General features: G+C 37.4%; 1 protein-coding gene across 1 annotated transcript; it reads right to left on the reverse strand.

Annotated features, from left to right (window-relative positions):
* Positions 1-2,545: 2,545 nt before the first annotated feature.
* On the reverse strand, positions 2,546-12,129 carry LOC134673251 (elongin-B). The gene is made up of 5 exons (XM_063531216.1): positions 11,988-12,129; positions 11,789-11,882; positions 10,071-10,215; positions 7,923-8,025; positions 2,546-5,493 (listed from the first exon to the last, which is right to left on the reverse strand). The coding sequence occupies exons 1-5, from the start codon at positions 11,988-11,990 to the stop codon at positions 5,479-5,481; spliced, it is 360 nt and encodes a 119-aa protein (XP_063387286.1). The 5' UTR covers positions 11,991-12,129; the 3' UTR covers positions 2,546-5,478.
* Positions 12,130-12,885: the final 756 nt, after the last annotated feature.

The raw sequence follows: 12,885 nt of genomic DNA on the forward strand, positions 1-12,885 counted from the left end.
CATTGCATTTCACAATTAATATTTCACATTTCAAAGTTATAATATACTTGTCTTACATCCTGCAGAATACAGATTTTTATTGGTAAAAATACAAGTACATTTTACAAGTCAGAATAAAATACAAATTATACAAGTGATAAAACAATTATAGTTCAATATAAAATAACAATAACAAACAATCATAATTTTCGTTTCACAGTGTTGGGTCTGCTTTATCCAAGTCCAAGTAATCTAAAAAAATATAGAAATATTATCTCTCGACAAACGTCTACTGCTAAAATCCTGCTTATGAGAATCTATACATCGTTTTATATAATGTAGTTTTTTCCAATAATACTCGTACTCATAGATACCGTCAATCCGTTTAGTACTACCAGCATGTCCACTATTAGTTAGTAACAATAATAAATCCTTTAGTATAACTTCAATCATTTCCCGATCGGTAATTTTCGTTAACAACGAAATAATTCATACATAAGTTACATAACCTAGGTAATTCATCTTGTCCCGCGCGAAAGACCTTACTTAGTTCACCTCGTAACATACTTTTTTTTAGCTCATTTTTAATATATAACACTCTACTATATTTAACCTTTTCCACAATGAGCCATAACCCTAATGTCTGCGTTGGGACCTTCCCATAACATAATCAAGTCTCGTAACGATACGTCTAAGCGTGCCTTCGTTCATGGAGAATCTTGATTTATATAAATTGTAGAGTTCACACCAACACCATTATCAGTATCATTTTTACCGGTTCGCTATTACGCATCTTCCATCAATCTCGTCATTATTTACTCGCGCAAATTATTAATTCTGTATCTCCCTGTGTCCTATTTATGATATCTACTACTCTAGGCTGGCCAAGCTTTAAAGACGTAGTACCAGAGTGTCGTGTCCAGTTTATCTGTTTAAGTCCAATCCGTTAGAATCCTAAACTAGCAACTCTTAACTCATATCTGATAAATTCCTTATTTGAACAAGTTACCACTACGTGATAACTAGTATTATAAGACCACATATTTACATAATCTTCGTTAGACACGAAAAAAACAAATTCCTTACGTTTGTCATCTAAGTCACGTGCTGAATAACATTGACATTACACTATCCATCTGACCTACAGCAACTGTTTGATTTCTGCCTACTCGCGAAAATACACCCGTCCTCGACCTTGCTGACTCGCACTAATCGTACCGCGATTAAAATAGTTTGAATGTGCAAAAATAAATTCGTTACAATCATTTTTAGAATGCAAAGAAAGAATTACTTTTATAAAAAATCCGACCTTACCCTGAATCTCCAAGAGGTAAATACTCAAATCTTCCTACCGTTATTAACGCGATTTTTAAAATCCACAGCTGCAACTTCTTTACAATTATCTTTAACTAATAAATACACTTATCTCCTGTCAATAACTTATTTCTACCTTTATAACACGCAATACTTCTAATAAATCCTTAACGTTAACTAAGTAGAAAAATAATTCACACAGATAAAAAAAATAATACAAAACACGCAAAATACCCTTAAAAAAATTCCACCTCGCTCGACGCGACGCTCCCAGCACCCGGCAGCAATGCGTAACCAGACCCAGATGCGTAGCCGACGACATACATCTCGGACCTCCGTCAAATCCAAACCCGCTGAAGCCAATGAAGCGATGTTGATACTGGCCACGGTCACTATTATGACCACATTCTTCAGTTTATGAACTCTCATTTTGGTACTGTTGATTACCAATTAACAAGACAAATCACTGGATAAGTTCGACGCCGCCGCCTCGTCCTCAAAGTCCTCTTCACTGTCGTCGTCCATGATGATCTTATACCCGCAGTATCCTCACGCAAAGTCCTCACGTGTCACGGTCGCCATGTAATAGGCGGAGCGCCGGGGTGGAAAGGGGCGATTCAGTAAACACAGTATACCGGTTGACAGATGTAATACCTTCCAGCTTCTATACTCTAATCCTCCCAATACTTACTATTCTATCATTATATATAATTATTCTACGTGACCGAAGAGGAAATCCCTTATCGAGTGGAGGCGCAAGATCTACATTTAATGTGCTGATCACTCAATATGCACAGACGTGCCAATATGAGTGTCTGCCTATCACAATAACACAAAACCAATTAGGAACGAAAATTACCTACTTCCAAAACCTCATTATTGAAATGTACTGCGAATAAAAAAATATAAATTAATTTTCGGTTACTGATGAAGTTAAAGTGACGTCACAATGTTTGACTCCCCCTCCCCCATGTCACATTTTCTTGACCCCTCCCTCCCCTAAACGTGTGACGTAATTAATGGATGACCCCTTATTATTATTGTGATATTGACACTGCTTGTTACGTTTACATCGCTAAACTACTGGATTGATCTTAATGGAATGGATGAATTGTAGATGTTATGAAATAGGGGTTCTGGGAACTAGGAGCTGCGAGTAGAAATGGCAGACCAAATCCCACGCAAGCGCGGCCGTGATCATAGATACAAACATCTTGAACAGACAAATAGGGACAAAATTAAAACACCGAAAACAAATCAAAACAGCTTTATTTCCTGCTGGTTCATTTAATTGTAGACTTCCATACGCGCACATGAAATACTACGCTATTTCATACATACTCTAGTCTCGTTGTGTCTCTAGTTGAATCATTACTAATGCAGAATGCAGGTACAGCCATATAGCAAAGAACCGACGCGTACAAAAGGTGTAATTTTCACTAAATTTTCTAAAAATATAAAAATTAAAAACTTCTATACTGGACGAAAAAAGGACTACTTAAAAAATTATAGTGATGCCAGCACCTAATTTTTAAAAGCGAAATATTTTTGCAATCGGTTCTTTGTCTGCCTCTACTCACAAGAGACTCTGAATAAATAATTACACTGATTATGTGACTTATCCATCAGCGAGACGGGGTTGTACGAGAGGATATAATGACTAACCACTAAGGTTACCTAACCGGGGAACCAATATTGAATAACACCATCAAGGTTCTATACCGGTTAATCAAGAAATCTTGAAATTTTACGCGTGGTACTGGCATAGCTTTGTGTCTTCATACAAAATTGGAGTATTGAATTTATTAGCCAACAAGTATTCATACAGCTGATAGGGCCATCTCATTGTCAGACACATAAGAAATGTAGTCTCGTCTGTAGTGACCGATAGCTTGGTTTTTATTTTTCTGTGCTTGTATGATTCTAGTTAGGTACTCTAGATCCACCTACCTGTGTGTAGATGTTACCACGACGTCACATTATATTTTTGTATGAAGACATTTTTCCTAAGTGGCCATAGTGAAAGATGGTTTGATTATCTATCCTATGTTATAGTACAATAAAGTGCAATATCGTTTAATACCCAACTATTCTAACTTGGATTAGATCTGAAAGTAACCTCGCCGACCCGTGGGTCATATTAGCTAGCTATGCACCTAAATTGACCAACTCGAGATAAATACAATCGGTGCTTAAAATTCCCGTTAAAAAAGTAAATAGCGATCCGTCGTGGAGTGGCGACGGGAGTTATATTAGTTATTATTAAATCACAATGGAGGGCGCAGCAGCCCCGTGATGAAAAGCTCCTATTTACTCCCTATTACAAGTACCAGCTATCAACTATACTAGTTAAATATTTTATCATAAAAAAAAGATGTACAATGGACAATGGTCTGTTGGTTATATCTGTCGAGCAAACTTAATATACAGGACTTGAAATGATAAATTCGTAACAAATTAGTATACAAAAATAAAGTTTTAGAATCAGTTGAAGCGCTGTGCTAAGTAAGAAAACATGGAACCTATTAAATTTAATTAATATCTAAAAAAATTAAGGTTCTTTACTTTCATACTTTAAAAACACCACTTCAACCATTTTAATTTCAAGAAATGCATTAATAATTCGTATAACGTCGTTATGTATCACAAATCATTAATTTAAATCTTAATTACGCTAAGAATATAAATCAACTTATTGGAGCGTCTAACAATAGCGCAGCTGGCAACACTTTACTACTGTTTTACGCTGCGCCACTTGATGGTATCATTATGCGTACTTCACGTAAAATACAGGCATGACGTCAATATCCTAAAAATGTCTTATTGCTTCGTAATAAGGGCTATGCTAGTGCACCCGACGTGACAGAGACAGATACAAGCAACAGAGAAGTTAGGCTAGTGAGGTGAATGCGCCCCCCACGGAAGGGGCGGGGGGCTGAGCGGGGCTAGCCGCTGGTTGTTCGTTGAAATATAAAAAAACAACAACAAAAAATTGTTAATTAATAAATAATGACGGAATACTGATAAGTTTGTTACACACGAGCCAAATAAACGTTATCAGTTTTATTTTAGTAAGTACTAAAATAATAAAAAGCATAAGATATACAAATTAACATCTCAGTATCACTCAAATTAGTTCATCAAGATATTATTGAATTAGTAGTTCTCTTCCATTGCAACGCGATGAAGAACGCATGTGAATCCACCCTTCTAATTTACGTTAGACTGTCACATATTACAGTTACAAGGAACCATCAAATACTTAATCAAGTTGATATTACCCCTACCCCTTTTAATAAAATGATAAAAAAGTAGTTACATTTAAATAACTATTACTGGCTAGATTTTACTGCGAGGGAAAAGCAAAGTAGTAAATAAAAAGCCTATTTAAAGAGTCCTTCTACTACCTACACTAGAAAGTTCATATGGTCTAAAGTTTTCATATACTTACACTGAAACTATACATTAAAAAAATCAGTTTAGACAGTAAAAGGTCTCTTTCATTTTGAACTAGCGTTTAGAGATTGAGCGAAACAATGCAATGATTGTATGAACCTACCATGGAGACATCATTTAAAGGAAATTGTTCCTTGAATGTAAGACTGCCGCGCCATTCGGCAGGCCCCGCCCTACTGAGCAAGCTACCGTATAGTTGCAGCGTTATACAAAAAGTATTGTTTAGTGCAAACATGAGAGGCACGAATGTTATATTCGGAAAAACTTGAAGGATTTAAACAAGATGTCATGGCTTAGGTCTGCGGCGAACTCGCGTGTTGATGCTCGGTATAATATTATTTTAGTTGATTAATGTGCTGATCGATATACTATTAAATAATGATGAATCTAAATTACTGCATCACGCGAAATATTTCGCCAAAAGCCTTTTATGAGTGAAAATCATGTTCTGATACATTCGCTAGAAACTTCCACGTCGAGATCCACATAATATACAATGGATACATACAATAAAGTGTCGAGTTACGATCCTTGGCGTGCCGTGGAAGCTCCCAGCATCTCGCCCCGCACCGAATAAAAACGTCATCCATTACAAAGCATCACAAAAATACTACAAACAAACGTGTAGCAACAGATTGTTAAAATCGAGCACAAATCGATAAATGATTAACAAAATAAGTATGTTTATATATGCGTTGCGGCGGCGCGGGCGCGGTCCGGTCGGGCGGCCTAGTGCTGGTCCATCTGCAAGCAAAACGTGCCGTCAGCGTGTCACCAGGGGCGGGGTGGGGTTCAAGCAGTACATGTACATACATGATTGTGTAGATAAGCGTGTAAGCGAATTGAAGGAATAAATCACAAAATTTATTGTCTACAAATCAAAAGATGTAACTGAGAATATCGAGCGGTGGACGGTCAAACCCGATAAGTCTAGATATATTCTTTCATTCAAATTATAACTACGACGAGTATATGTGACGTGCGTGGAGTTCTTATTGGAATAAAAATATCTCGACTTATCGGGTATATATAGCTCCATCTCGTCTGTTGTCGAGTTTAGCGAGAAAGAGATAAGTATCTCTCGCTATTACTGCTCACGTTACGTTTTATTGATTTTAGTGTTTTATTTTTGGTTATTTATTCCCTCTATAAATGAAACAAGTATTTAGTTTATGCCAGCGTGCACGCTTTTCTACACTGCGATGCCGAATGAAATTTGTCGATAGTGTATGATTTAAAACTTATAATTATTTAATACGAAAGTAATATTACATATCATAAAATAATAATATTATACTTATTTATTATTCACCGAATATCGAAAATCATTAGCAAAACCCAAAGCATCAAATCATAGAAAACAGGTTGTTATGAATAAGTTCATTTCTAGTAAATAACTAATCCAGAATGTATTGTATAAGTACTTTTACAAGCTTTTATTTAGTTTCACCTGACCATTGTCTGTCTGTAATCAAATCTTGCAAGTTAAATTTGATCCACTTCCCGGTTTCCGATTGAGCTGAAATTTTGCGTACATATGTAAGTCGGGTGACAATGCAATATTATTGTGTCATCGAGCTGATCTGGCCCCAATTTCACATCGGTGACAGGTGCGACGAATTGTAAAATCACTGTTGCTGACGTCACAGGCATCCATGGGCTACGATTACCACTTACCATCGGGCGGGCCGTATTCCTGTTTGCCACCATCATTGTATTATTTAAAAAAACTTTATTATATCGGAAAAAAACAGATATTTCTCCTGCGAAGTTTCTGACAATTGTCAAAGATTTAGAAGAATTGTAAGTAATTCTTGACAGGTAATGAGTTATGTCGGAATTTCGTGACACTTGTAGTGTTTCTTGTGACAATTGTCATACACTTAGCAAGAGAAATATTTGTTTTTTTCTGATATCATAAAGTTTTTTTTAATAATACAATGATGGTGGCAATCAGGAATACGGCCCGCCCGATGGTAAGCGGTAACCGTAGTTCATGGATGCCTGTGACGTCAGCAACAGTGATTTTACAATTCGTCGCACCTGTCACGTTGGTGAAACAGGGGCCTGATGATAGAGACCGGAGGTGGCCATAGGAACTCTGTGATAAAACGTGTGTCGATGAGTATTAGTTGCATGTGGAAATAAAAGTACAGTCGGCGATAAAAGCTTGTACCAAAAATGAAATTTTTGCCGAAAACTTATGTAATACACAAAACCAACCTTATCTAGCAAGGTTTATACATTGTCAATTTTTAACAATCCTGATAAGTTTATGGCTACGAAAACGACTGTGAAAGGACTTCAAAATCACTAATCAACCATTTCCAGTATCCGATACTTTGAGCAATTTGTGAGAAGTATTGTTGTAAGATGGTCAGAGCACCCAGCGCCACACGGCGCGCTTGAAGCGGACCACCGCGGACCGTTCGCCGCCCCCTCGCAGCGAACACCCGGACAGGGGCCGTGCCCAAGCCGGGCTCGACGGCTGCGAGACCGACAGAGGCCGAGGCGGACTCCATTGCTTACACTCGTCTGAGTCAAATGCCTTAGGATCCTAAGATAAATTTTTGTACTTGGCAGAAGTAGTGTGCTAGCGAAATAACATTCATTGAAATAATGGAATTCATCACCTTAAAGTGCAAATCACAGTCAGTGAGGTTTCGTGGATAGACTGACTGAGATTTGCATTCTCTTGAAATTGTCTGTATCAAAGTCTCTTTGGCACAAACTACAATTTCAATAACAAAAGGCTTATAATTCAAGTCATCAAAATAGCAAGACATACAATCTAATAGTACGGTATCTTAGATGACATCACCTCTCTTCAGGCATATATGTATATGTAAATCGACGTATTAGGTCGTAAGATAGTTCGTGGAATTACCTATGAAATTAGATGAATTTCTGCATTTTCTGCTCAATATATTTAAACACATGAAAATTCAAAGTATCAAAGCAGAGGCCCATTGGGAATATTTTCTAATTAAAGGGGCTTTAATGATTTATATTCATATGAGAACAAGTCACATTTCCTGAAAGTCCAATCTAATTTAAACCTTAAATCAGATTGCTATTAGGGTTGAATTTCAATTGGCGCGTATGTGGCCGATAAATCGTTCATATACCTGGAGAAGGGCTTAAACCATTTTGAATGTGACATGTTATGTTACCTGCTCCTGTCCGTTGGCTTCCTGTGACTTCATGACGTCGGGCAGGTCCGGGGGGGAGGAGTACGGGGTCAGATCCAGAGCTTCAAATTCACCGTTTTCCTTTCTGTTGACACAAAATAGCAAACTGTTAATGATATATAGTTCGTTTTTTTAGGGTTCCAAAGGGTAAAACGGGACCCTATTACTAAGACTTCGCTGTCCGTCCGTCCGTCCGTCCGTCTGTCACCAGGCTGTATCTCACGAACCGTGATAGCTAGACAGTTGAAATTTTCACTGATGATGTATTTCTGTTGCCGCTATAACAACACATACTAAAAACAGAATAAAATAAAGATTTAAATGGGGCTCCCATACAACAAACGTGATTTTTGACCAAAGTTAAGCAACGTCGGGAGTGGTCAGTACTTGGATGGGTGACCGTTTTTTTTTGCATTATGGTACGGAACCCTTCGTGCGCGAGTCCGACTCGCACTTGTTTTAGCATTAGAAAGAAGATAAGCGATCCTGATATGTCTTTTAATTGAAAAACGTTAGTGTGCGCTGAGAAGCAAACTGATGTCGACTTATGCCTTCAGGCAAAAGAGTCGCCCTGTTACGTCGCAACAACAGCAGGCTAAGGTTGTTAGCCGAGCACCTCATCTGTCCGCTCTCGAAGAAGTGGGATGAGGGAGTCCAACAGTTTGAACAAATTATGCATCAGTTTGAATGTTGGGTGAAGTTGCATTTGTTTTCCAGATACCTCTAAAAAATATTATTGACCGAGCGTTAGGCAGTTTTTATCGCGCGCGACTCGAGACGCGGTTTTACCAGCTTAGGGCCGATACAGACGGACTGCAACCCGACTGCAATTTGTATGGGAACTGCACTATGGCTGCACGCCAACTGCAACGTCGGCGTGCAGTCCCCATACAAGTTGGAGTCGCTCGGGTCGGGTTGCAGTCCGTCTGTACGGCACCTTGGGTTTAAACCACAGGTTTAAACAAATCAAGTTGTGTGATTTTGGTAAGTCGAACGGCCGGTTGGCTGCCTCTAGACTCTAGATCGACTTTTATTGTAAAATCCAGTGTTGGATTATATTGTTTGCCTGAAAAAAACATAACCGTTATCTAAAGAGTACCTTTTGTCGTGGAACGTCACATATCTTTACTTTTGAAGAGTTGATTATTGCTAATATTCATTCATTTGATTCCCGCAACCTTTGAGGACGACATATAATGCAGATATCCGTAGGTGAGGTGGCGACATGTATCGTTGCTGCACGGATTAACCGCTATCTTATCTTTGGACGAATCGGTGAATTATTGCGGATCTCATTATCATTAATTCTAGGACACCTGTATTTGTCATATGTATGTAAAGAAAATAGTGATACCTATTTTCTGTTAACCTTTATGCGGCTAGCCGCTTTAGCCATAGACTTTACCAAGTGTCATGAACAACACTTAAGAGATTGACATCCATCATAGGAAAAAATATTGAATACTATAAAATAGATAAAGATTGATTTTATGTAAAAGAAATAACAAAACCCTAGAATAGAGGCTTTAAATGTTGTTTCTTTATTCTTTACAGAGAAACGCAATTTCGCCTTTATTTTATGCACCATAGTGCGATATTATTATATGTATATTAATACATACAGGGTAATTATTCTAATTATTATGCAATCAATGTATGTATGTTTGTTTGTTAATGTCGTGTGTCGATTCGATCGCAGGTGGTGTTATATGATGTACCATAGACTACGTCTTAAAACCTTAACCCTTTTTTTATATGCCACAAAGAACACATTATAGTACAAAGTTGGTTCTAAAGCAGGATAAAAAGTAGATAGTAAATTATCTAAATAAATAACTGGCTCATGGTCGTCAGATAGGTATCAAGAATGTTGTCATGGAAGTGTTGGTCCGGCATCTCAGGCAATCATAGGTCGGGTGGTGCTACTAAGTCTGGCAGTGCAGAAGGGTAACGCCGCTGACGTTGCTACGACCATGCCGGAAGGGGGTGATTAGGGTCAAGTCTTTTATATTTTGTTTTGTTATTTAGTTTAAATTTTACATCTTCTTGTCTTCTATGAACTGGCTGTCCTTGTTGAACAGCATCTGGCTCAGAGGAGGAGTCTTTGAGAAGATAACCAGATTTACACACCTTAGAGCAAGTCCGATGGGTGCCGGGCACTGAGCTTTAGCTGTAGCCGAAGTGAGTCCGTACTCTGCTAGGGTCTTCTCGTCTTCCATGAGCTGGCTGTCCTTGTTGAACAGCATCTGACTCTGGGGAGGAGTCTTTAAGATGCCTGCACACATAAACATCGGCGTTTCAATATTATAGGACAAAATAATATTTTTAAGGTATCAAGTATAGTTCGTTTTTTTTAGCATTAGAAAGAACTTGCAAGAAGGTAAGCGATCTTGACATGTCTTTTAATTGAAAAACGCTTTATAAAAATATAAAACTATTACTTATGAAAGCAGAAGAATATAAATGATCGTATTAGATTCATAATTGTTACATATTTTCCGTAACTTATTTTTAAAATGTGTTTTTCAATTAAAAGACACATCAAGATTGTTTACCTAATTTCTAATGCTAAAAAAAACGAAGTATAGTCAAAAATACTAAACGAAATTAAAAATGTTAGATAGATATTATAAAATAAATTCTTATCATAATAATGGACAAATTTAAAACAAAAGAACCCTTGTTGGCCTTGCCTGTCACATTTTGATCACATGTTGCCTGGCCCCAATTTCACATCGGTGACAGGTGCGACGAATTGTAAAATCACTGTTGCTGACGTCACAGGCATCCATGGGCTACGATTACCACTTACCATCGGGCGGGCCGTATTCCTGTTTGCCACCATCATTGTATTATTTAAAAAAACTTTATTATATCGGAAAAAAACAGATATTTCTCCTGCGAAGTTACTGACAATTGTCAAAGATTTAGAAGAATTGTAGGTAATTCTTGACAGGTAATGAGTTATATGTCGGAATTTCGTGACAATTGTAGTGTTTCTTGTGACAATTGTCATAAACTTAGCAAGAGAAATATCTGTTTTTTTCCGATATCATAAAGTTTTTTTTACTAATACAATGATGGTGGCAAACAGGAATACGGCCCGCCCGATGGTAAGCGGTAACCGTAGCCCATGGATGCCTGTGACGTCAGCAACAGTGATTTTACAATTCGTCGCACCTGTCACGTTGGTGAAACAGGGGCCTGAGCATGTTGCAACTGATAGTTGTGATACAGACATAAAGAGACACAAGCATTACCAATAGTTATACTAGTTCATCATAGCATTGGAAATAAAAATCTTCAACCTTGGATAAAATGCATGAAAGTAACAATGTAAGTTGATTGGCTAATGTTGTTTTCTACCCATTTTAAACAAGCTGTAAGAGTAAGCAGTGCACTGGAAAAATGTAACACAGGAACTGAGGTTTACAAATTAAATACAACCAATCATTACAATATTTGAAATATAAGTTTAGGTGTTTTGCTTGTTTAATTTATAAAGATATGCAGCCTAAAAATATCCCAAAGAAAATATTCTTACGAAACATAGCACAAGAACAAATCTTATTTTTTAGCGCCAATGTAATAAAACATGTTTTTATACGATGTTTGTATTATTAAAACCATGGTGTTTTTCAGTGTTTTGAATTCAAGATATGGTTCCCTGAAAAAGACGTACGGCGCCAAGTTGGTACACACAGTATTGTAGTCTGTCAGCTGATTCCTTGCCAGCCCAGGCTTTCGAGAGAAAATTAGGCAGTAAACAGTATAAATCGAACGCTAACCGACTGACATTGTCCAAGACTAAAAATAGACCTATCTCAAATCATTCGAGACGCACTCACCTTCAATCATTTTCTTTAATTCCAGTACCGTTGTCGTGTCTTTAGCGTCCGTGAAGATGGTTAATTTTTTTCGCCTAATCATTAGAAAGACATCCTGAAAATAATTTTATTTTTGAGGTTACATGTCTAGTCGAAGTAATATATATGACTTTACAGTTGAAATAGATGCTTTGTATCGTATTTAATTGCATGAGCTTACCATTTTTGAGATTATATTTAGTAAGTATTAACCATTTATTTTAAAAACGCTACCCTTTGAGGCGTAGGTACGAAACTCAATTGACTGGAGTTTCGATTCTCATTTGTTGAATTCGACAACTTTGCTTAAGTGCTGATTGGCAGTAATGTGGAGCACCTGGTATGTGATTGGTGGAAAAAGTATTGAAGGATATGATTTAACCAATGAAGTCACTAGATGATGACGACATTTCTTTTTCGTTTGACATATCTGACCCGGATGTTTGTTAATTTAGCCGAAAGTATATATTTTTTTAAACAATAGGGGCTACCGCGAAAATCAAAATTCGCACTTTCTCTTTTACAGGCCGACAGAAAAAGATGCCCGCAATTTGTAAACTTCGATTTTCGTGATTGTAGCCCAGGACTTCAAGGGTAATCTGAACATCTGAACCAAATCTGAACTTTGATCTGAACTATCCGAAGAGCATACCAGTCTGGGGGATGCATTTATGCGTTAGAGGGAGCAAGTGATATTGCTATCTCATTCTACCGCATGGCTGCGTCCTTTGGACTAGCCTGCGTTGGCCCAATATGCCTTTATACACGCATACGAGCAAAACACGTACGATATAATTTTATTTTGTAGATATACAATAATGCATTTCTGGATGTTGAACGCATTTTAATCACTGTCATCGGCAGCCGTTCAGAACCGTTCGGAACAACTTATAATATATGTATAATATAGTTGGTCAAGCAGATCTTGTCAGTAAAGAAGGCGGCAAATTTGAAAAATTTAGGAGGATATCGTCTCATAGAAAGTTTTAATTTCGCGCCTTTTTCTACTGACAAGATTTGCTTGACCATCTATTTTCAAACATGGACTTATATTTCAAATCATAATTAATTCATACATT

Source organism: Cydia fagiglandana, chromosome 2, assembly GCF_963556715.1.
Source record: "Cydia fagiglandana chromosome 2, ilCydFagi1.1, whole genome shotgun sequence".
Classification (NCBI taxonomy): domain Eukaryota; kingdom Metazoa; phylum Arthropoda; class Insecta; order Lepidoptera; family Tortricidae; genus Cydia; species Cydia fagiglandana.

Excerpts from the sequence above, each read along its gene's own strand:
- LOC134673251 (XM_063531216.1), bottom strand. Across the intron at positions 10,216-11,788 it reads ATTAAAGAAAATGATTGAAG|GCATCTTAAAGACTCCTCCC; the intron begins GTGAGTGCGTCT and ends TTATGTGTGCAG. Across the intron at positions 8,026-10,070 it reads CCCATCGGACTTGCTCTAAG|AAAGGAAAACGGTGAATTTG; the intron begins GTGTGTAAATCT and ends TTGTGTCAACAG.